The sequence below is a fragment of the Myotis daubentonii genome, chromosome 3 (assembly GCF_963259705.1).
Source record: "Myotis daubentonii chromosome 3, mMyoDau2.1, whole genome shotgun sequence".
NCBI classification, from domain to species: domain Eukaryota; kingdom Metazoa; phylum Chordata; class Mammalia; order Chiroptera; family Vespertilionidae; genus Myotis; species Myotis daubentonii.
The window spans coordinates 90,591,243-90,615,885 of NC_081842.1; the positions used below are offsets into that span (position 1 = coordinate 90,591,243).

At 36.3% G+C, this 24,643-nt stretch overlaps 1 protein-coding gene across 2 annotated transcripts in view; it reads right to left on the reverse strand.

Annotated features, from left to right (window-relative positions):
• CADM2 (cell adhesion molecule 2) overlaps positions 1 to 24,643 on the reverse strand; it is a 1,236,504-nt gene that overhangs the window by 151,237 nt on the left and 1,060,624 nt on the right. For both annotated transcript variants that reach the window (XM_059688077.1, XM_059688076.1), the window contains exon 6: positions 8,525 to 8,695. In XM_059688077.1, the coding sequence (XP_059544060.1) occupies positions 8,525 to 8,695 (171 nt within the window). The remainder of the gene's footprint in view (positions 1 to 8,524; positions 8,696 to 24,643) is intronic.

Here is a 24,643-nt window from a genome sequence, read left to right on the forward strand (position 1 = left end):
AATTTGGGGCATCACAAAGAAAATAGAAAAGGTGTTTTGGAGGCCAGAATAAAACTTTCCATAATTCTGTAATAATTATTTAAATCATGAGTCTTATTTTTAAAAATATAAAGAAAAATGTTCACCCTAAAAAGAAATGTAAGATTAATGCTCAGTATAATATTTGAGCCCAATGGCCTCAGTTTTAGTTTTGAGTTACTTTTTGAAATAGTTGTATTTTTGGAAAATATATTTCATGATTTGCATTATTTTTTTAGAGGTCTTCCAAAAATCAAAGAGAAATCTCACTTAAAAAAAAAGATTTAAAATTATCCTACTTTGCAATTACGACTCTTAAGTATGAGATATATTATAAAAATACAGTGGTGTTATATTTCTTATAAAAATCTTGCTACCGCAACATTGTATAATTACTTCACCATTTACTCATCCTTAACTCAATTATCCCCAACTATGCTAAAAGAAATGACATAAGGTAATTGATTTATGATGAAATCATCTAGAGTGGTGGTATCTGATATAGTAACAATCGGGCATATATGGCCATTTAAATTTAAATGTAAATCAATTAAAAGTAAAACTTAAAGCACAATTTCTTAGTAACAAGATCCACACTTCAAGTGCTGAGTAGCCACGTATAGCTAGTTATTGGCTACTAGTTTAAGACAGATATACATCACTGCCATCATCACAGAAAGTTCTATTGAACACTCATTCTGAAAAAAATGTTCCAATCTGTCCCTTGTGCTGTTCATTTTCAATAACAGCTGATTTTTAAAGTAATTTTGTCAATGTCACATAAAGAAAATAAATGTTGATCTATTGTCTTCTTTTCTGTTTTGTGCATAGTTTTTTCTGTTAGTACAAATACATCATTCTTATTAAGAATGAACTAAAATCTGACCCATACAACCTGTTCTTCTACAAATTAAATCAGAAAAAAGTTATTGTTTTAATCAGATGTGCATAAAAACAGAAAGATGAATAAGAATTTCAATTTATAAAAAGCACTAGAGGCCCGGTGCACAAAAATTTGTGCACTCGGGGGGGAGGGGGGTCCCTCAGCCTGGCCTGTGCCCTCTAGCAGTCTGGGACCCCTTGGGAGATAACGACCTGCTGGCTTAGGCCTGCTCCCAGGTGGCAGAGGGCAGGCCCAATCCCTAGGTGCAGCCCCTGGTCGGGCTCAGAGCAGGGCCGATTGGGGAGTTGGGGTGCCGCCCCGTCATGCAGAGAGCAGGGCGGATTTGGAGGTTGTGATGCCACCCTCAGTCATGCTCAGGGTAGGGCTGATTGGGGGGTTGGGGCACTGCCCCCTGTCACACTCAAGGCAGGGTTGATGGGGAGGTTGCAGTGCCACCCCCTGTCATGCACAGAGCAGGACCAATCAGGGGGTTGGGGCGCTGCCCCCTGTCACGCACAGAGCAGGGCCAATCAGGGGGTTGGGGCACTGCCCCCTGTCATGCACACAGCAGGGCCCATCAGGGGGTTGGGGCTCCGTACCCTGTCATGCACAGAACAGGGCCCATCAGGGGGTTGGGGAGCTCCCCCCTGCCACACACAGAGCAGGGCCCATCAGGGGGTTGAGGAGCTCCCCCTGTCACTCAGAGAGTAGGGCCGATAGGGGAGTTGGGCCACCGTCCCCTGTCACGCACAGAGCAGGGCGGATCAGCAGGTTGGGGCGCCACCCTCTATCACCCACAGAGCAGGGCCTGTGGGGGGGCGGGGTGGGTGTTGGGCCACCGCCCTCTATCACCCACAGAGCAGGGCCGATCAGGGGGTTGGGGTGCCACCACTCTCACACTCTGGGCAGGGCCGATGGGGAGGTTATGGCTCTACCCTGTCACACACAGAACAGGGCCCTTGGGGGGGAGGGGGTTAGGTGCTGCACCCTGTCACACACAGAGCCGCAGGGCGATCAGGGGGTTTGGGCGCTGCCCCCTGTCACGCTGATCCCGGTGCTGGGAGCATATTACCCTTTTACTATATAGGGTAGAGGCCTGGTGCATGGGTGGGGGCTGGCTGGTTTGCCCTGAAGGGTGTCCCGGATCAGGGTGGGGGTCCCCACTGGGGTGCCTGGCCAGCCTGGGTGAGGGGATGAATGCTGTTTGCAGCTGGTAACACATCCTTCAGGGTGGGGGTCCCCACTGGGGTGCCTGGCCAGTCTGGGTGAGGGGCTGAGGGCTGTTTTCAGGCTGGGGGTGACTGAAGCTCCCAACCGCTCCTTTTTTCCTTTTTTTTATTTTTATTATTCTGGGCCAGGTTTAGCTTGAGGCTTGGCTCCAGCTCTTAGGCCTCCGCCACTGAAAGTAGGTTTCTGGCCTTTGCATACAATATTGTGAATCTGCTGGCTGAAGTCTGGCGGTATTCATTACAATGTTTGAAATTGCAGGCTCAGAGGCCTGCAGTCGCAGGTGGGGAACATTGGTTTCCTCCGTCACTGAGGCAAGCAAGCCTCATGTTAGTTTCAAGCTGCCTGGCTGTCGTTCGCCATCTTGGCTGACAGTTAATTTGCATATCTCGCTGATTAGCCAATGAAAAGGGTAGCGGTCGTACGCCAATTACCATGTTTCTCTTTTATTAGTGTAGATGTGGCTTTTTCCACTGCTCATGTGTAAACTATGTTGTTACTTATTATGTGAAGTGTGCAGGCATTTGTGGTTCACAATGAAAAGTCAACATTTTCTTTAATTTCAAGTTTAAAGAAGCTCTCTTCCATCATAGTGGCAGTAAAATTTATGATTAATATTTTATAAAGACATAAAAGTTGTTGTGATATATTTTATAGGCTGAGTCCTTCTAAATTGTATATTGCAAGATTAAAAAGTTAAAACATTTAGCCCTAAAAATGGAATTTCTCCAAATATTTTTTTTCATCATGCTCCTTGACACTATGTGTTCAATACTTATTTCTGATTTCTCATCAAACTTGCCTTTCCACCATAACACAGAATTTGTATTTCAGGTGAAATCATAACTTTCCATTATTTTAGAGATGTATATTTACTCTGTCACTCACCACAGAAAAAAATGCCATCTTTTCTGATTTAGAGATCAAATAAACTAAAAATTTTTTATTTGAGCCAATCTTTGCAATTATTCATAGGAATTTTGTAAAACAAGGTGGACATCCTAAATCAATGTTCCATAAATTCTAAACTAACCACCTTCTGTTTTTTAAAAAAACTCTTCCTAGTTTCCTCCACGTGTATCCATGGAAATTTCCATATCATATATATTGCCCTTGTGCACCTAAGTCTATCTACAATCTACTGTCTCTGAAAACAACCATTGAGATATTAGATGTTTATAAAGATTATTAGAGGCCTGGTGCATGAGATTCATGCACTCTGGGGGTGTTCCCCAGCCTTGCCCATGCCCTTTCACAGTGCGGGAGCCCTGTAATCGATCTCCCCAAAGAGATAGGCCCTGCCCACACATCCAGGGATCCTCGATGGATTGCCCCAAAGAGGTAGGCCATAGCCAGAAGACCCCAAGCTGAGGGACCCCCCACCTCACCGCATGGAGGTGAAGCTGCCGGAACCTGCCTCCAGGGCTCCTCGTGCACTCAGCCCCACCCACCCGTGTGTGCCTGCTGCGCATGCAGCCTCCTGGCGATGGATTGTGATGGCATGAGTGTGTGACAACCATTTGCATATTAGCTCTTATTATATAGGATACCCATTTCCTTTAATTTTGATGCAGACCATTGATAAATGTCCCCTTCCCACTCTCCTCCCCTCATTTCATCTATGGGAAATGTTCTGCACCACTAAAGGAATATATAGCATTATTATCAGTTAGTTGTAATTAACTTCACATATCGAATGATGGTATGCTAGATGCTAGTGGAAAAAAAATTAAATAGATCTGGTCTCTGCCTTCTAGCACTTACATATTAAATCATGATAGAATGAGTTGTTATTTTTAATTGGCCAGCAAGTATAACATTTTTCACATAAAGTGTTCTAAAAAATTAGGCAATTCATTTGGCTTCCTCCATAAAGTCTGATTCATAATGCATATTAAAATATGGTGAACAGCTAAAAATGCCTAGGAAGTGTATAATAGTTCCATGTTTTACTCCCAAGAAAGTGAAAATGCCTGGCAGCTGACAATTGGCATCTGATAGCTAAGTTGAAATATTTTCAACAAATATAAACAATTCTCAAGAATCTAAACAATAATCAGATGAAGCCATTCTGTGACTATGGAGTGGAATAAGCCAAAGGCAAGTCTTCCATGACCAGATCTGAAACAAGATAGAGCTCAGGGCATTCAGCAACTATAAAAAATGGCATATTAACTATTTCATCTTTATAATAGCAAATGTAATTCTGCTTTAATATTTTTGATTTCTAGGTAAAAATTACCAACATATTCATTACTAGATTTCTCCCAATCCTGACAGCATCCAACTCCAAAGCCCTTTTTAAAATATTCAGGACAAGCCTCTCCTAATTCTAGTTATAAAGCCTCTCCTAGCTCTTACCATGCACTCAGAGATGTCTGGTAAGCTTTCTTCTTTTCCATAGCCACTAAATAAGCCTGATGTCCAATGATCTTTGGCTGGCAGTCTCCAACATGCCTTATGGCCCAATTTTTATAATTTTATTTTATATGTTTAAAATTATAGCTAAATGAGTAAATATTATTCTAAACAGCCTGATATGGCTTGATGTGTAAGTGAAAAAATATTTAAGATGCTGATGATCTGTATCCTCTCAGTATATCAAATTACAAGGTGTACCAGTTAATAATGCAACTTTTTTCAATAGATGGAGTTGATATATATGCAATATGATATGTATGTTATTTAGTTGTATTGACAGCAGGCTTTAAAACTTCATATGTCAAATTTGCTGAAGGTGTTAACATCATAGATATTTTTACACTTAAAAATGTCAAATTTTGTGCCAAAAAAAGAGCATTTGCAGGAAGTTATAATTCATTACTTTATTTTGAAGAAAAGTGCTGCTGAATACTTTGGGAAGCTTATGGTGAACATGCTCCATCTCAAGATACTTGTGAGCACTGGTTTAAATGCTTTAAAAGTGATGATTTCGATGTTAAAAACAAAGAACATCCAGGTCAACCGAAAAAGTTTGAAGACCAATAATTGCAAGCATTATTGGATGATGATGCCTGTCAAACTCAAAAACAACTTGCAGAAAGATTAAACGTTGCTCAGCAAACGATTTCTAATCATTTACAAGCAACGGGAAAGATTTTAAAGAAAGGAAAATGGGTGCCATGTCAACTGAAGGAAAGACAAATGGAAAACCAAAAAGTCATCAGTAAAATGTTGGTTCAACGGCACAAAGGAAAGTCTTTTTGTGCATTGAATTGTGACTGGTGATGAAAAGTGGATTTATTTTGAGAATCCCAAATGCACAAAATCATGTGTTGATCCAGGTCAACCATCAACACTGACTGCAAGGCCAAATCGCTGCCTTTTGGTGGGATCAGGAAGGTGTGGTGTATTACGAGATTGTAAAACCAGCTGAAATCATTAATTCTGATCACTACTGACAAAAAATAATCAATTTGAACAATGCTTTGATTGTAAAATAACAAGAATGGGCCAGAAGACACGGCAAAGTAATTTTGCTTCATGATGACACCCCATCATACACTTCAAAACCAGTTAAAGACACATTAAAAGATCTTGCCTGGGAAGTATTAACCCACCCGCTGTATTCACCAGAACTTGCTCCTTCAGATTACCACTTGTATGCACACACTTTCTGAGCATCACTTCAAAACAGACAAAGAAGTGAAAAAATGGGCTCTGAATGGTTTGCCTCAAAACAGGAAAAGTTCTATTAAAACAATATTCACAAATTACCTGGAAGATGGGGAAATGTGTAGCTAGCGATGGACATTACATTGAATAAAGCATGTTTGATGTTTCTCTTGAAATCATGTTTTCTTTGATTACAAAATCTGCACTATTAACCAGTACACCTGGTATATAACTTTTTATATTTTAAAAGACATGTTTATGAAATAAGAAAAAGAGAAAAGAGCCTATGGACTAAACATTTTTGTGCCCCCCTCTCCCCTCGCAATTCATATATTAAAACTTAATTCCCAATGTGATATTAGGGAGTGGGGCCTTTTGAAGGTCATGCCAGAGATTAGTGCCCTTATAAAAAAAGAGCCCAGAGGGCTCCTTTAGCCCCTTCTGTCAATTGTGGACAGAGAGAGAAGACAGCCCTCTATGTACCAGGAAGCAGGCCCTCACCAGGTACTGAATGTGCCAGAACCTTGATCTTGGACTTCTAGCACATAGAACAGTAGGAAATACATTTCTGGCCCTAGCTGGTTTGGCTCAATGGATAGAGCCTCGCCCTGTGGACTGAAGGGTCAGGATTTGATTCTGGTCAAGGGCATATGCCCGGGTTGTGGGTTCGATCCTCAGTAGAGGGCATGCAGGAGACAGCAAATCAATAATTCTCTCTCAACATTGGTGGTTCTATCTCTCTCTCCCTCTCCTTTCCTCTCTGAAATCAACAAAAATATATTAAAAAAATAAAAAAGAAATATATGTCTGTTGTTTAGAACCCACACAGTCTATGCTATTTTGCTAATGGGGCTTAACTTTACATATGTTGAATTTTTATTTAATGTCATAATCTTGACTTAATTTGTCTAGTTTGCTCCTCATGGAAATTAATTCTCTAGCTTATATTCAAACCTGAAGCATTTTAAATAATTGTCCCAAGGTCGCACAGCAAATAAATTTTGAAATTTGGAGATAACCTCAGGTTGAGCTATGAAATGTGCTTGCTTCTGAACATGTTTCAATGAGAACAGGAAGAAAATTAATAAAATTAATGTAATATAATTAAAAGTATTTAAAATTATAATAATTTCAACATCAAGTAAACTAAGAATACTTAAACCATGATGGGCAATAATTAAAAATCATAATAAGATTAACATTTTTTTCTATCAAGAATAAGTTTTAAAAGTCTGGTCCCTGGTACCTTGAAATTTTCTCATAATATTCTCTCTTTTTTCCCATAGTTCACTCTACCCCAGTTTCACTGATATTTTTGCTGTTTATAGAAACATAAAAAATAAAGGGATGCTCCTATCTCATGGTCTTTATACTTGCTTTCCCCTCTCTCTGTGTGTATGTGTATATATAATATTACACATATGTATATATACAGCACACACACACACACACACACACACACACACACACACACACACACACTTTCCTTGACTCCCATTCCCACCTATCCAATTGAACTCCTTATCACCACCCTGATTTATTTTTCCCATATACATTAATACATAACATAATATATGTTGTATTCATTTATTTTGCTTTTCTGTCATTCCTACCTAGAACAGGTGCTGTAAAATTTTATTGCTGTGGTGATGGTGATTTTGACTCTTGGGGACAATCTTGATTTGTTTTGTTGTTCCGTTTGACCACTAATGCAACCCCAGTGTCCAAACAATATCTGTTACATAGTAGGCACTCAAAAACTTCTGGTTGAATAAATAAGTAAATGAAAACAAAATCTGAGACATATTACAAGACCAGTACTTATATTTAAAATGTTAGTATTTAATGTAATTTTACATCTCACTTCTACATTCAATCTATAACTGTAATAGATAAAAGCAAACAAAAATCTCTAATATTTAAAAATCAAGTAATCCAATTCAGAAATACAACATTCTGTGTTCTCCTCTTTTTCTTTCCCACATTACCTTACTTATTTCAATTCATTTAATTTCATTTTGATAAATATTTATAGGTCACCTCTCCCAAGGACCTTGCCAACAATTAAAATGTTATGATTACAAGTTCACTATTTGTTAGTTGTGTGAACTTGGCCAAGTGACTCAACCTGTATAATCTTTGGTGTCTTCATTTGTCAATTGTGACTAAAGTTAGAGTAACTGATGCCCTTACAGATAACATGAGATGAGATGATGCCAGCAAAGCATTTAGCACTGCCTCTGAACTATTGGTGCCATCAAACTAATTTTGTTCTTATCACTTGTAAATAATGATGCTACTTATAAAGTAAACATGCTAGATATATTATTGCTGTCATATAGACAGTATATTTCATAGAGAAAGTAAAAGAAACGGGTCTAATTTTAAAAGCACAGATAGAAAGCCACGTTTGCATGCAACAGTTACTTACATATAATAAAGCTCATCAATGCCCTTTTCAGATTCCCAGCTCTCTGATTCTGCCAAAATTACCACTCCTCCTCCCCTACTCAGATGCACACACAGACATCAAGCCACTCACTATTTGGAAGGTAATGCGGAGTTTTAACCTTTTGATGCCACCTTTATTTTTATTCCTTGACTGTAATGATAGTCAGCCAAGAACTTCTTTCCTTTGAACATGATTAATGCTATTTGAGGGTACTTTTATTGCATTTTGCTGTACATTTCCTGTAACTTTACCTAATTTTGAAATGATTTTAAACGTAGATGAGCAGATTTGCTGCGGATATAAATGGGGAGGAAAGAGCTTTTACTTACAGTGTATTTCTAGCACCTGCATCGCTACCTGAGGAGTGGCATTGAGGGATTCATGGTCGACTCTGCAGATAACCGCCACGCCGTCGTCGCTCCTGTCCACTCGGAAATCGAGCGTGCTGCTGACAGTGAAAGTCTTGCGGTTTGCATCCTCTTCTTTTAAATATTTTACATCTGAAAATAAAATATGAATTAAAAATTTCTGTGACAGTCTCCTTCACTATGTAACATTCCATTTAAGAAGAGGGCAATTTTAATGAATTAGAAATCAAAATGAAGGTCTAAGGTTAAGATACCATTCTAATGAAATCTTAAATATAGTTGAGGAAAAACGCTGTCCCATTTACTCAAAACTCTTAGTGGATGCACCTTCTTCCTATATTTATCAACTTTTAAAAGCAAATATTTTTTAGTTTAACATTTAATACATTTGAATTTGAGAAAATAAAAATACACTACTTGACAAAAATAAAATTTAAAAGTTAAATGCAGAAAGAATAGGGCAAGACAAAACGCTTTTATTCCTCAGTGAGAGATACTTATTATACTCCCCTTGAAAAATCAGGCCATTTTACATTATTAATCTCCCTTCTTTAGATTTCAATTGTATTTTATATTTTTAAGTAAATATATTTTTATTGATTTCAGAGAGGAAGGGAGAGGGAGAGAGAGATTAAAAACATCAATGATAAGCAAGAATCATTGACCTGCTGCCTCCTGCATGCCCCATACTGCAGGTTGAGTCCGCAACCCCGGGCACGTGCCCTGAAAGGGAATCAAACCGAGACAGCCTGGTTTATGGGTCGATGCTCAACCACTGAGCAGTGTCAGCTGGGCAGATTTCAATTTTATGAAAGAATAATCTTAATTCTCTGAGCCACAAGCATATTTGGGAAGAGCATTTTCACAACTACCTAGTTCAGCCTAAAAGAAAGTACAATCTACTATTTGAGCTAAGATTTTAAAATGAGCGATGTGAGGTGGACATAATTGCTAAAGAATACCTAAGGTGAGAAACTTTCCATCTTTAGTAAAGAAAATAAGGCAGTCACCTGAATATTTGGAATATATATATATCATACTATCTTTCTATCATCATACTATCTTTCCCATATTTTATGCTGACCACTTCCTTCTGAAGCAAACAGACACAATATAGTACTTAAAATTTATTTCATTTTTTACTTTCTAGCTTTATAAGATAACTGATGTATCACACAGTTATAGATAAACAGAAATTTTCTTTGTCTCATAATATATATATATATATATATATATATATATATATATATATATATATACTCAGTGGCCAGATTATTACGACCACCCCATCAGTACTTTTGGTGTGCAGGACTATGCTCCAACCAACTGAGCCACACCAGCTAGGGTGGAAACCAATTTTATAATTGTTATAGACATCTAACGTATTATTCCAAAATATTGGTGCTAATTGTTTAATATAATAACAGCTGCATTTTTAAGAAGAACACATCTGCTTCATTTAGCTATTTTGGTTCCCTGTACAAAAGCATAATTTAATGTAACATTAATTGGCCACATAAAATCTGATAGCAATTGTATGTAACATAAAATTTTAATGAGTATCATTAAATAAAATAAACAAAAGTATAATTTGTTGCTTTTAATATTAGCTTACATGACAGCTTATTAGGTTACTAGTAGGCATAAAATGAACAGGGAAAATGCATTGCAAAGAGCAAATCATACTATCCTTCCCATATTTTATGCTGACCACTTCCTTCTGAAGCAAACAGACACAATATAGTACTTAAAATTTATTTCATTTTTCACTTTCTAGCTTTATAAGATAACTGATGTATCACACAGTTATAGATAAACAGAAATTTTCTTTGTCTCATAGTTAATTTGTTGATTCCCTGTGTATTTTTGTTTCATGTTCTGTCTGTTTTATAATTGTATTAGAGGCCTGTTGCACAAAAAGTTTCGTGCAATAGGTCTTCCCTCCCCCTGGCTGCTGGCACCGGTTTTCCTCCGGCACCCGGGACCCAGGCCTTCGCTCCAGCCGGAGCCACCTTCAGTCTTCGCTCTGCTGCTTTGCACATACGTATGCAAATTAACTGCCATCTTTGTTGGTGGTTAATTTGCATATCTCGCTGATTAGCCAATGGGAGGCGTAGCGAATGTACGGTCAATTACCGTCTTTGTCTATTATTAGATAGGATTTTTTTTCTCCTGTGTCATGCCACTACTGGACATTGTGATCTAGAGCAATATTTCTGAAGTTGGAATGTGCTTATTAAGCACTGTATATCTTTTGAATATGAAGATTTGGACCAAATATGTTGTGATGTGGAGTCTGACAATCTGCTGCTGGCTCATGGACCATAGTTTTTGGAGCAAGGGTAGAGTAGACACCAGATACATGGACACCAGTGATATCCAATGAGCTATAACCAACGGTAAAGACTGCATATTGGAATATTGAGACTTACTCTGCACATGTACCTTTCTCCTTTCATTTCTTTTTTCTTTCTTTCCTTACCTTCTTTTCTTTCTTGCTCCCTCTTTCTCCCTTAATCCCTCCCCCTTCATCTGTTGCTTCTTTTCTTTCTCCCTTCCTTCCCTCTCTCTCACACCTCTTTTCTTAAGCTCACATTTTACCTTTACATTTTAAAATATGTATTTCTTCTTTTTTATATTTTTTTAAAATAAACATGTTATATATCATGCATTGGTGTAATGGCTAGAAAAAGTTGAGGGCAAATAATAAATAGAGGAGTTTGAAGGATTACTTTGCTTCATAATCTTTGCAGGCACCTCTCTTTCTCTAAACCAGGGTCTGGACATTTAAGTACTTGTCCCTTAGTAATAAGAACACTGGTTGTTTTGGTGGGTGGCAGTTGGGATTTATCTATTATGTTTTTGTACTTACATTGCAGATATTAGAAAATTTCTGTAAAAAAAAACTTTTTAAAAACCTTCCTAGGAATATCCCTTAAGTGTACATCCTATCTAATAATAGACAAACATGGTAATTGACCGTACCTTTGCTACGCCTCCCATTGGCTAATCAGCAAGATATGCAAGTTAACCGCTAACAAAGATGGCGGTTAATTTGCATACATAGGTGCGAAGCAGCTGAGCGAAGACTGAAGGCAGCTTTGGCCAGAGCGAAGGCCTGGGCCCCGGGTGCCGGAGGAAAACTGGTGCTGGCATCAGGGGAAGGGAAGGCCTATTGCACGAATCTTTTCGTGCAACAGGCCTCAGTCTCAATATAATTTATTTTATAGATATTTCTTGGTGAAGTCTCAAAAACAATATACAAATTTTATATTATGTAAATTTATCAGATTTGGTTTGTAGATAGCAACTTGCTTCTGTTTGGGATTTTTGGTTGTTTATCTCATCAAGAGCTATAGTGGGGGGGAGGGGGGAAGGCAGACTGTTGGACACCCTCTCCCCCCCAGTCAGTTAGTTAACAAGTTCTGAGTCAGGTTAGTCAAGAAAAAAAGCAAAGGGTCATCTGGACTTTTTACATACAAATCTTTCCATAAAATATCAGATGTCAGGAGACATCTTCACATGCACATAGTTAATAGTTATATTAATGATTCTGATATATTTGCTTTCTTTACTTTTGTGATTTTGATCCCATTTTAACAGACCTGGAAAGAGACATTCTCATTTTTTATAAATGGAAACCAGCCCTCATCCTGTGGCAGCCCTCTGGATCAAACATGCACCTAAATGGGTCAGTTTCCATTTAATCCATTATAAGGCCAATAGGCCACACTGGGAACAATGCAGCCCTGACATACATTTTTTGTCTTGTTCTGAGTACTGAAAATGCTATATATTCTCATCATCTGAAGATATCGCTTAGAAATCACATAGAATATTATGTGAGTTCTGACCTATTTGGGCCTACCATTCTTTGGAATTCACCTCCGCCACTTCAAAGCCTCAGTATATGCCACAGATACGGATGCTTATATAGAACTTGAATTTTACTATTATTTTCATAATCAAAGTTTGTAAAAGTATATTTTGATGGACCAGATGACAATTTTAGTAGAAGAATTTAAATAAATTATTCTGAATCCATACCGCTATTATTATGGCATTTTAATGATTTGACACCATTGTTAGTAAGCTGGCTACATAAACTATTACCATAGAAAACAGAAAATGGGAGCATTATATGAGATACCATGGCTTTCTCCTCAAAAACATAGAGTGACCATATTGAACAATTGGATATGTTGTGTAATTACTGCTTTAAAAATGTTTTATAGATCAAAAGTTCTGTTGATATACATTTCTTATAGATCAACATTTTGAAAACAAAATACATTATTTTTAGAAGACAACTAACAAAACAACCTTTTTTTTTCTTAATTGTCATTAAGGAACTCTATCTGGTTAACTTATTCAGTAACTGAGATGCATATTTTAAAACCAGCTTGTCTTAGAGGAAATGTCATTGCATTTTTTCTTAAATTTAAGTATTCAAATGTATTTTACAAAGCATTTTTCTTTAATATTCAAGGTAAGAACTACATTTTATATCAGCTTTAAACTTTCTCCAGACCAAAAATATTGAGGTTAAGACTTACAAGGTAGACCTTTAAAGTGATAACCACAATCCCTTTTCATTGGAAAGGACTGCAAAACAAACTCTTGAGGCAAGCACATCATAGCCTATGAGTACTCCTTCATTCAACATCAAAGGGGTAGATTTATAGAAATCCTTTTCCTATAGAGTGACAGTCATAATCTTGGCTTTCAAGCTATGTCTCAACTATTAACCAGCAACACAGAATAACTATTTTACCTGACAAAGAATTTTACTGAAAATCAGTTTCTTGTTAATAGATTTCAAAAGCTCAGATGAGCAAAACAGCATTTATGAAGAACTGGTGAATGGAATGTACTTCATTGATTTAAATATTCTAAAACACCTCTCAATTTACTTAGACAAGCAGAATGTTATACTTCTTACCAAGCTCCTCTTAAGTGTTATCCCACAGGTCTGCATTCAAAGGTACCATAATAAATCTTGCTTTATATTATCTGGGGCCAACGTAATTCAGAACATATGCATTTGTCTAAAACTTAGGAACTCAGAGAGGAACTTCCTCTCCTGACTGTCAGTACCAGGAAACATTAAACCTTTTTTGTACAATTGGCTTGTGAATATGATAATTAACTGATTTTGACTCTTTCTTTGAAATAGATAAAGGCCCATTAAAAGTTTGCAATACATCATTGGCAAATATGAAAGGCTTTATAAAAAGAATGCACTTACTAATTTTACTTTAAGTTCCATCTATTTTTCTATATCAATCTGGCTGCTGCTCCATATTCAATAACATTACCTTTATATTAATCAGTGATTTCTGGATTTACACAAATCATTCTAGAACAAAGTGAATTAGAAGAGTCATTTTCAAAAACACTGGACCAGTTCAATTTCTGCTGATGGCTTAGGAACAATATTTAAATAGTTATTAAGATTTAATATTTTGGAGCACTAAGAACAATATCAATCTAAGAGAACAGTCAGTAAGGAGTAGTCATTTTCTTTGAAAATTATTGAGGTAAAATCTTAGATTAATATCACCTAAATGGTTAAGTCTGTATTTAGTTCTTTATTTAGCTTTTCTGTGATAGAAGAATACTAAGACTTGGTTTGCCAGTCCAGTAGAACATCCAGCAAAAGAAAAGAGTCACTGCCTTCAAAAATTAATAAGGTAAAGTCTGAGACCATTCTAACTGAAAATAAGTTTATAAGTCAAGTAATTCATTCATTCTGTATATAAAATCCTTGAACTCTTACCATGTATTTGACACCATGCCCAATTCTGTACAAAAAGTTAAATGAGGAAAATGATCACATTCTAGCAAGGGATATATATATATATATATATATATATATATATATATATATACACACACCTTACATAGCTCATTCATGATCTTATAAAGGTGTATCCTACATAATTTTAATGATCTTATAAAGGTATATCCTGCATAATTTATGGAGTTTATCTTGGGCACTTTGGTCTTAGTTTACATTATACCAATTATTTATAAATTAAAAATAAATCAAAAGAGTGATATATGAAGGGGAGGAAATAGTAGCCTTTTGTAAATCTAATTCCAGACCAAAAGAGTTTATTAGGGACTTCTTAATATTTTATATCTTACAGATTTGTGTTCACAAAATGTAAAAAAAAAAAGTATATCTAAATGTGAAAATAAGTTTATAATTCTCTATCATGTCTGTGCTTGATGAATTGGAATTCATAGTGTCTGCCAGAATCAGGTTTAATAGTTAATCCCTTTCCTATGTAGTTTCTTTTGCAGGCATCCCTTGCTTTTAATTGCCCTGGTCTGTAACATGGAACTCCAGCCTCCTGTGATTAAACTTGAAGAGGTACCTGACCCCACAGTATTTAATTTGTTGGTGGCAAGCATAAAACTTTATCCCCAAATAGAAACTATGTAATTAACAAATCATTCTACTTTTCCATCATTCATCTTAATTAGTTTAAGAGTTTGAAGAACTCAATGAAATAGAACCTAAAAACACATGCTTAAGCACATATACACATACAGGAACACACACACAGCTGGTTCTAGGAAAATCATTATTTAGCTAATCTAAGAAGAGAGAATGGTTCATTGGGTAGATATAAGGTATGCAAAACTGAGGAAGAAGCAGTTAGCTGATTGCAGTAGGAGACAGAAAGTAGCTAGATCACTATGAAGCTAGTCCATCAGTGAGCTTTTAATATGCAGGGAATAACCGTAATGTATATAACTAGGCTCCCTCATGCTCTTTTCACTTAACAATGGGCTCCTAGCTGGTGTATCTCAGTGGTTAGAGCGATGACCTGTGAACCAAAGGTTTGTGGGTTTGATTCCTCATCAAGGGCGTGTACCTCAGTTGCAGGTTTGATCCCCAAGTCCTGATCTGGGAGCATGTGGGAGGCAACCAATTGATGTGTGTCTCTCACATTAATGTTTTTCTCTCTCCCTCTCTCCCCCTTCCGCCCTCCCTTTCATTCTCTCTAAATAGATATATATGGAAAAATATACCCTCAGGCAAGGATTAAATAAACAACAATAAAAATACATGGGCAGAAAACCATTACAATCACATTTACCATTCTCCAAGTCTGTTCCCCACTGATCAATGGGGAAAGGGACTGGAAAAAGGCAGTTTAGGTGCGTGTCTAATAAGATCTGAGTAACATGGGGAAGTGCCTACCTGTCTGCCAGTCATACCTGAAAACAAATTAGTGGTGAGGATGGGCGTGGCCACTTTAAGGGCATGAAACCTGAATATTTAAAATTACAAACAATGGAAGTTTCCTCTCTTCCTGGCTTGGGTTCCTGGCTCATCTGTGGCAGGGGGGTGAGCTACCCTGTGCCCACATAGTGCAAGGCCATGTTAGACTCAACAAGTTGGACTAATAGACTTTCATTAGCCTGAATGCTGAACTACCCCAGCAACATGGAATGGAAACTTGGACACTGGCCCTGTTTCTGGTTCTGCTGGAATCCTGGCTGCACCTTTTCTAGGACTGGATTAAGGTGCAGGGGACTTTGGGACCCTAGAAATGTAACTCCACACAAATAAAGTCCTCCACACCCCATCCTCCCATGGGACTTCTGAAAATGCTTATTTCAGTGTCACCCAAAGAACTTCTACCATGGTCCCATGAGTGACAGGGAAATTTGATTATCTGATAACATAACTACATTAAAAATATATCAAACTATAAAATATTTTAAAAATATATTATTCATATAAAGTTCATAAAGAAAAGAGGAAGAACAAAATTGAAATTTTTTATAATTACAAAAAAAGGAAAAGTATAAAATATTTTTGCTTCTTCTAAAGGCAAAAATATAAATTTATAAATAAATTTTGATTATTAAGTGTTCAATAAAATATAAATTTATTCTATGAAAAAAATAAGAATGAGAGACAAAATAATTTGTAAGACTAAATAAAGGACGATACTTGGAAGATATTAGAATAATTTATGAGTCAACATTGTGAAAATACATGACTGTAAAAAAGAAACCAAGGTGACTTCTGGAACAGCAGCACAGGAGCTCTGCAGACTCTCTCTCTCCAGCAAAACAGTAAGAACTGGTGAAAATTATTTAAACATACACACAAATTTAAGGTCTTTTGTTCCCTGAGCATATAACAAATGCAGAACCAATTACTCAAGAAAATCTACTTAATCGTAGTAAGAACAGGTGGAGTCTGTGGTCCTAGAGCCATGACCTGCTCCTGCCTCCGTGCCACCCCCAACTCAGTGTGAGTGAATGTGGGGCAAGAAGATGGGGCTTCTCCTCCCTTTCAGCTCCCAGTCAAGGGCTACAGTATTTTCCCAGGAGAGGAACGCAGCCAATATTTCTTATTCCCTTCACTTCTGCATTTGGTTGCAGAGGCTACATTGCAGGGAGTGTGGCTGAGAGATTCAGGTTCTGTTCCTTTACCCAGTTCCCACTTGTAGGCCAGAAATACAGGGTCCCAACAGTTCACATCTCAGGCCACTCATATGAATAGAGGTTTCAAGCCAGAGAGGCCTGCCAAGAAGACAGAGTCTACCTCTGCTCTCCCAGCATCTTGCTTTTACAGAGGAGTGAGTGCACTTTAAAAGAAGCAGGTCATGCCCCCATCTCAGGAGGAACATCATAGAGATTTTGCAGAAGGGAAGAGGCAGGCCATAATAAGAGATTCCTAAAGCTCTCTCTAGGGTAAATATTTGCAATAGAGTGTGGGAAAGCTCAAGCCTAGGGCCCTCTTGAAAACTATGAAGATTTGATGGTGAGCAAGCAAAAGGAGACTGTCAGCTCCAAGAGGTCATCAGGCCAAATGATAGACCACTTGTTTCTGAGAGAAAACCAGATAAAGAAATGTCCAGAAAGCCTTCTTGTAGTCAATGGAAACCTCTAAGACTGATCTCAAAATGTAAAGAAGAATACTCCAGCAAGGGTTCTCAGTTTCATTGGATCAGATTTGGAGCAATTTATGCACAGAATATTGTTGAAAACAATAGAGAAATCAGCTGACAAGAGTGGTGGGGAACGGCAATACAAATACCAACAGAGGCAGATAGCTTAGCACAGACACTAGGCAAAAAGCCCTATGGAAACCATTCTCATTCCCAGACTGACTATCCACATGTAGAAGGCTCTGCCCTCTGAGTGACATCACAGGTTTTGCACTGCAGTGAAAATAGCCCATCTAAGTTACCAAACAAATAAATAAGCAAACAGCAGTGCACTGCAGAATGAGATCAGTATCCAGAGTCACTCAATATATTATATAAATATCCTGATTTCAAAAAAAAATTATCACATGCAAAATAACAGGACAGTGTGACTCCTACACACACACACACGCACACACACACACACACACACACACACACGGCAAACATTAGAAACTGCTGGTAAGAAGGCCTCAAATATGAACTTGACAGAATAAGACTTCAAATGATTCTTTTTAAACACATTAAGAATTTAAAGGAAACCATACTTTAAAAGGATAAAACAAAATAATTGTGAACATCAATAAAAAGGGAGAAGTTATAAAGCAAACTAAATGGATGTTCTGGAGTTGAAAAATGCAACAGTTGAAGTGAAAAATTAGTAGAGGACTCAAAAGTAGTTATGAAACAAAAGAAATCAGATCTCTACAGATTATGTAATCTGAAGAAAAGAGAGGGGAAATAGAAAAATTAACAAGGGAGTTATATAACTGTGAAATTACTAAAAACTTTAGCTAAATTGATGGTATATTAGTTATCTCTCAACAAAAATGTAGTATAAAGGGTAAATAAAAATGGCGAATCTGGCTTCAATTTAGGAGGTATAAAAACAATGAACACTTGAAAGAGTTATTGAATTGAAAGAAACATAAGATTGGTCACTTTCTTGGAAGATGCAGACTACATGAAAGACCACTTTCAAGAAACACAATATTTAGTATTCTGTAAATAAAATCATAGACAGGGAATACACTTAGAACTTTATTATTGAACATTAACCTATACCACTAGAGAATAATTTCAGTAAAATAATCTATCTAGAATTCCCCATTGCCAATGCAAATGGAAGAAGAGTTACCAATGCACTTAGATACCGCCCCACTAAAATGTCAATTAGGCCGCAATATTGTGAAAAACTATTTGAATCTAATGACTTTTATCAATCAAAAAATTAAAGGATCATTTTTAGAAAGATCTAATTCATAAATTTTGTAAAATATCCTCCTGGGTCCAAAAAGAATCCTTAGCCAAAATTGATTGAAACAAGATCCTCTCCCCCCAGATATCACAAAAAACATGAAGGATTGAATTTCCATGAAAAAATTAAAGCTGAAGAATGGGAGGTGTCTTTCATGGCATGGCAGAGCCAGAAAGGATCTTTAGGAAACAAGCTGATGAGCTATTTGAGCAGCTGATTCTCTCCATGAGCAGATGAAAGCTAAAAAGCTAACATATCTTAATATTTATCTTATTATAACCTCAAGATTGCTTATAGGCAGACGAGTCCTGAATTATTGAGGTGTGTACTTGCTTTAACCCTTAACTTAAAAACATTAATTTAAAATATAATTTTAAACAAACAAAGTTTAAAACAATACTTCTTTGTTGATAAAATGCTCATTTTTGATAATAAGTGAGGTCCAGTAAAAATAATTATATTTATTTAACTGATTGTATAAATGCTATTACTTCTATTTGTATTCCCACAAGGTGTAAGAACCCATAATAGCACTGAATTTCTGTGGCTAAATGATAATAATAAAAAATCTAACTTTAAAACTAGCAAAATTATTTTTCTAAAGTATTCTGTCAAAGTGAATAGACACATTTCACCCTCATTCATATTCATTTTTTTAGTTTATTATATCACCTAAAACAAGCAAGCAGACAAAACTGAGACACACTACCACTGAAATAAAAGTATTATTTCTCTACATTTCAAAAGCAAAGACAAAAATACTTCTGCTTCCAGCCTAGATGGAGTAATGAAGACAGATTTACCCCTCACCTAAAGACAACAGTTTTTAAGATATTGTACATCATAGCAATGGAGAGTGATCCCTGACAGATGGAAAACAAATGAGGTGAACCTTAAAATTAGTTCCTGCTTAATGCCTTGAGAGATTTTAAAGGCTGTGGACCATGCATAGAACCCATGTAGCAGCTGGTGGCCTGCCTGAGTGACGGAGGTGGAGCTGGGGGTCTGAGAAGGCCACAGTAGCTGGAGTTTGATAGGGCTGGGTACCAAAAAGGGAGGACTGCACAAAGAGAGAAGGCTAGGTATCTTCAGTGTCCCCACAGGTATTCAGCAAAATAGTACTGACCAATGCATCTGAGAGAGGAAACTGAGGCTGGGAAAAGAACCATCTAAAAGGATTAGAGGAACTCAATAAATACATACACACATACATACTATGGATTCAAACCAGGAAAATGCTACTGTAATGAGATCAATCAATCTTTCAAAACTAAGCTAAAATAATGCAGCTGAGAAAAATAAAAGGCAAGAATATTAAAAATATGAAATACGTCAAAATAAACTTTTTAAGAATATATTTTTATTAATTTCAGAGAAGGAGAGAGAGATAGAAACATCAGTGATGTCTGAGAATCATTGTTATGCTGCCTCCTGCACACCCCACACTGGGAATCAAACCCACAACCAAGGTATATGCCCTGACCTGGAATTGAACCATGACCTCCTGGTTCATAAGTCAGTGCTTTACCACTGAGCCATGCCAGCCGGGCTCAAAATATATTTTAAACCTAAAATTATAAAATTTATGGAAATCTTTGTGATCTCCTTATGCAAAAATATCTTACATATAATATCAAAGCATGACTCATAAAAGTAATAATAATAAATAATAATAATAATAATAGCTGCAAACTATAAACAGCCCAAAAGTCTATTACTAAGTAAATGAATAAACAAATTATAGTATAGATTTATACAATAAAATATTAATCAGAAATAAATAGAAACCACCTTATACATGCAGCAACATGGATGAATCTCGAAATGTTTATTACAAGAGAAATAAATCAGAAAAATAAGAGTACAGACTATGTGATAACATTGGTGTAAAATTCTAGAAAATACAAACTAATCTATAATGACATAAAGCAAAATGATGGTTGTTTGAGAATGAGGTGGTGGGTGGGTCGGGGGAAGGATTTTGAATGAATATGACCAACCTTTTGTAGATAAAAATTATGGTCCTTATCTTGATTGTGGTGATGGTTTCATTGTTATATACACTTGTGAAAATACATAAAATCATACAATTCGAATACATGTAGAATATGTAGAATGCTTTTTGTCTATTATATCTCAATAAAGCTGTTTTTTGTAAAAAATAAGAAACTGTAAAAAGGAAAGTTTCTCAAATTTTTGTGTGATTATTTGCATTTATCAATCATTTGTACCAACATGGAGCAATTGTTTTATCTCTTTCCATGTCTATCTCATAGTGTGGCCTGCAGAGTCTTGAGGTAAACACTTAACAGCACTTAGAAAATTCCAATTTGTGCATATACTCACACACACAGGTATTATTAATGCTATTTCTTTTTTATATATATAACTAGGGGCCCGGTGCACAAAATTTGTGCACTGGGTGTGTGTGGGGGGGAGTGTCCCTCAGCCCAGCCTGCCCCCTCTCACATACTGGGAACCCTCAGGCGTTGACCCCCATCACCCTCCAATCGCAGGATCAGCCCCTTGCCCAGGCCTGACGCCTCTGACAAAGGCGTAGACCCCCATCACCCTCTGATCACCTGATCGGCCCCTTGCCCAGGCCTGACGCCCGATCACTGTCAGTGGCGGGGGGCTTCTTCCTGCTTTCCCTTTCGCCTCCCTGCATTGTGCCTACATATGCAAATTAACCACCATCTTGTTGGCAGTTAACTGCCAATCTTAGTTGGCAGTTAACTGCCAATCATAGTTGGCAGTTAATTTGCATATAGCCCTGATTAGCCAATGAAAAGGGTATCGTCATATGCCAATTACCATTTTTCTCTTTTATTAGTGTTGATACAGTGTCCAGCATGGTCCAGATTTAGATGACAAGGACACTTTCAAGGAAGATTAAAAAAATCATTAAATACTAATACATTCAGTTAATTTTTATCACATATGATACAGAGACTTTAAACTCAGGGGACCCAAATCTTTCATTTTTATTTTATTTACTAGAGGCCTGATGCACAAAATTTGTGCAAGGGACTCAGCTCTTGCAGCTCTGGCTTCATCTGGAAGGTCGCCCGGAAGGATGTCAGGTCTAATTAGCATATCATGCTTTTATTATTATAGATGTTAAATTCAGATAATTCAAGTCACTGTATTACATGGTAATATTTAATTAATTCAAATTAAAATTTTATACAACCTATGTTAAATGACCCATTAGGACAAAATTAGTTTTTTAACACTAAATAGAAAATTTAAATTAAATGTATAATTTACCTTTAAAGTAAATTCCATGGAGTTCAATAGAAAAATACATGAAAAAAATAAACAACAAAAAATATATTATGTGGTCAAAAAATACTGCTAAGATGTTGGTTAAAGGAATTTTTGCAGTAATTCTCAGAAATGTTAAACACTAAGGTACCTTTCGATTCAGTTTTAGAGAATCTCCTAAGAAGAGACTTAGAAAGTGCATAGAATATTAAGTCATTTTCTAAGTTTATTACATTGGGACCTCTTCCCTTTCTTTCCTGGAATATCTATTATATTTTTCTTACTGGTTTCTAAACCCATGAATCTTCAAACTAAAATGAGTCTAAATAGTACTTGAGGTACTTCAAAAGCATTAAGATTTCTAGGCCTGCAATCCAGGAATTCTGATTTTATAAGTCTGCATTGAAATGAAGAATCTGCATTTTGAGCTAATTATCTCTGGTGATTCTGCTCCAAGCTGTTTGAAGGCCACCTTTTAAGAAGCACAGCATTCATAAATTCACTCTAATATTTCCAAATGCTGAAAAAGCACTTACTAAGTAGCTCAAAGTAAAATTACACTATATTTAGCCAATTTTAAAATTATCAGCTAACTATTTTTGATTGACATTAAAGTGTATGTCAAAAAGCCTGTTCACACAGTGTAATATAGCTAAAGTCAACTTAAGCATGATGGTCAAACATTTGAAACAAGTGATGTCTAATAAAGAAATAACAGTTGTAGAATACAGGCAGTACCGTTAAGTACAGGCAAGATGAAATGAATCACCATAAAGTCAGGCTATGATGGATATGCAGATTATTACACAGCATCATTCTTAGGATAGGGAGAAAGTGCTGAAAAAAGCTCTGTCAGAAGTATGCTGCACACATGAAGAGTAGTGTAAGCTTTTTATAAAATTAAAAATTTCCCTCAATATGAGATGATAGACTTTTGTAAGGTCAAAATCCTTTTTCTAGTCATAAATCAACTAACTCCAAAAGCTTACTAAGCATGACTTTTTTGATTCTATATGATTATTTTGACCTTAATATCTTAAAGAATAAAACACATTATCATTTATTTCTAAATTAATTTATCTGATGTATATTTCTATGTTCATTATGCAAGTCACTCAGGCGCCCAAACTGCATTGTCTTTGACTTTTATTTTTGCTCAATCTCTCAGAATCATTCACCAACATTTTGAGAGATTGAGCAAAGATGTCTCCTCTTCCAACTCCATCTTTAAAAAATATTTTTACTTTATTCCATTTATTAATTCCATTTTATCCATCAATTTAGAACCTTATTAGCTCATGGCTGAAATGTGTGTTAACTACTCTTCTCTCTGGCTCTTCATTCTTTTATATAAAACTCATTATGTCAGGCCTGCCTTGATAATATGTATTTGATGAATTCAAAAGGGACCCATGATTATAACTGAAAAATCCTTTCTGCCGCATAAGGTAACATCTTTAAGACAGTGATATAACATCATATTCACAAGTCCCTTCTTCACTCAAGGGAAAGGAATTACACAAAGGTATGGGCTATAGAGGATTATTATAGAATGCAACTAACACATTAATATAAAAACTAGTTTGCTGGAAAAGAAATCTTAAGATTTTATAATAGTAAATGCTCAAACTACATATTATGAAACCTACACATGGGACGGAAAGTTAATTTAATTCTCAGGAAGCTGATAGATTTAGGAAGGCAATGCACATCTTCGTCTCACACTAAATAACAGATAATCAGACTTCCTTGCTACATAGGAAATTAAAAACTTCAGTGAAACCACATGTGGTTTTGGATGCAGAGCTGCCCAGAGGCACCAAAGAGATTTTTGAGTCAGACATATGGGGGTGGGGATTGTCTCATTCTACTGTTCAAAGCTAACCTGAAAAGAAAAAAAAAGTCTTACCATTGCCTTACCTAGAATAAAAGATCTTACATGACTTATTTGGCTTCTGATTTCCTGTTTATCTTTCATGTTTATATCACACAGAGTTTCATAGTTACTTCAAAAAATCACATGCTTTTTACTCAGCATAGATACATGAGCTTCCTTTCTTTACAATATTCTACAATATATTTTTATCCAAACCCATAGGATTTATTTCATTCATTTTTTAAAATCTATTATTCCTTTAATGAATATTTATCGAGTGCCTATATTCATCAAGGAATTGTTACACCTTCACCACTCCCACAAAGTAGGAATAATCTCTGATTTTTTTGATAGAAAATCATTAGCCAGGTCATATAACTACCACCCTGATGGTTAGATCTACATTTATAGGTTCATATCCCAATTGTGAGTATCTTGACGAAAACAGTCTGTTTTTATGTGTTTATATATATAGGAATAATTCAGAGATTGTTGCAACCCATTAATTATGGTTTACTAAAAATAGTAATACTAATAATCATAATAACATCTAAAATGTATTCAGTGATCCCTTGTACTGTGAAAACATGTTCTGTATGTTGGCTCATATAAAATTCTTGCAATAGCACTTTGAGGCAAGTATTATAACCTTCACTTAGTAAATTAGAAAAACTAAAGTGCAGAGACAGAAGCAAGACTTTCTTATAAGTTACTGATGT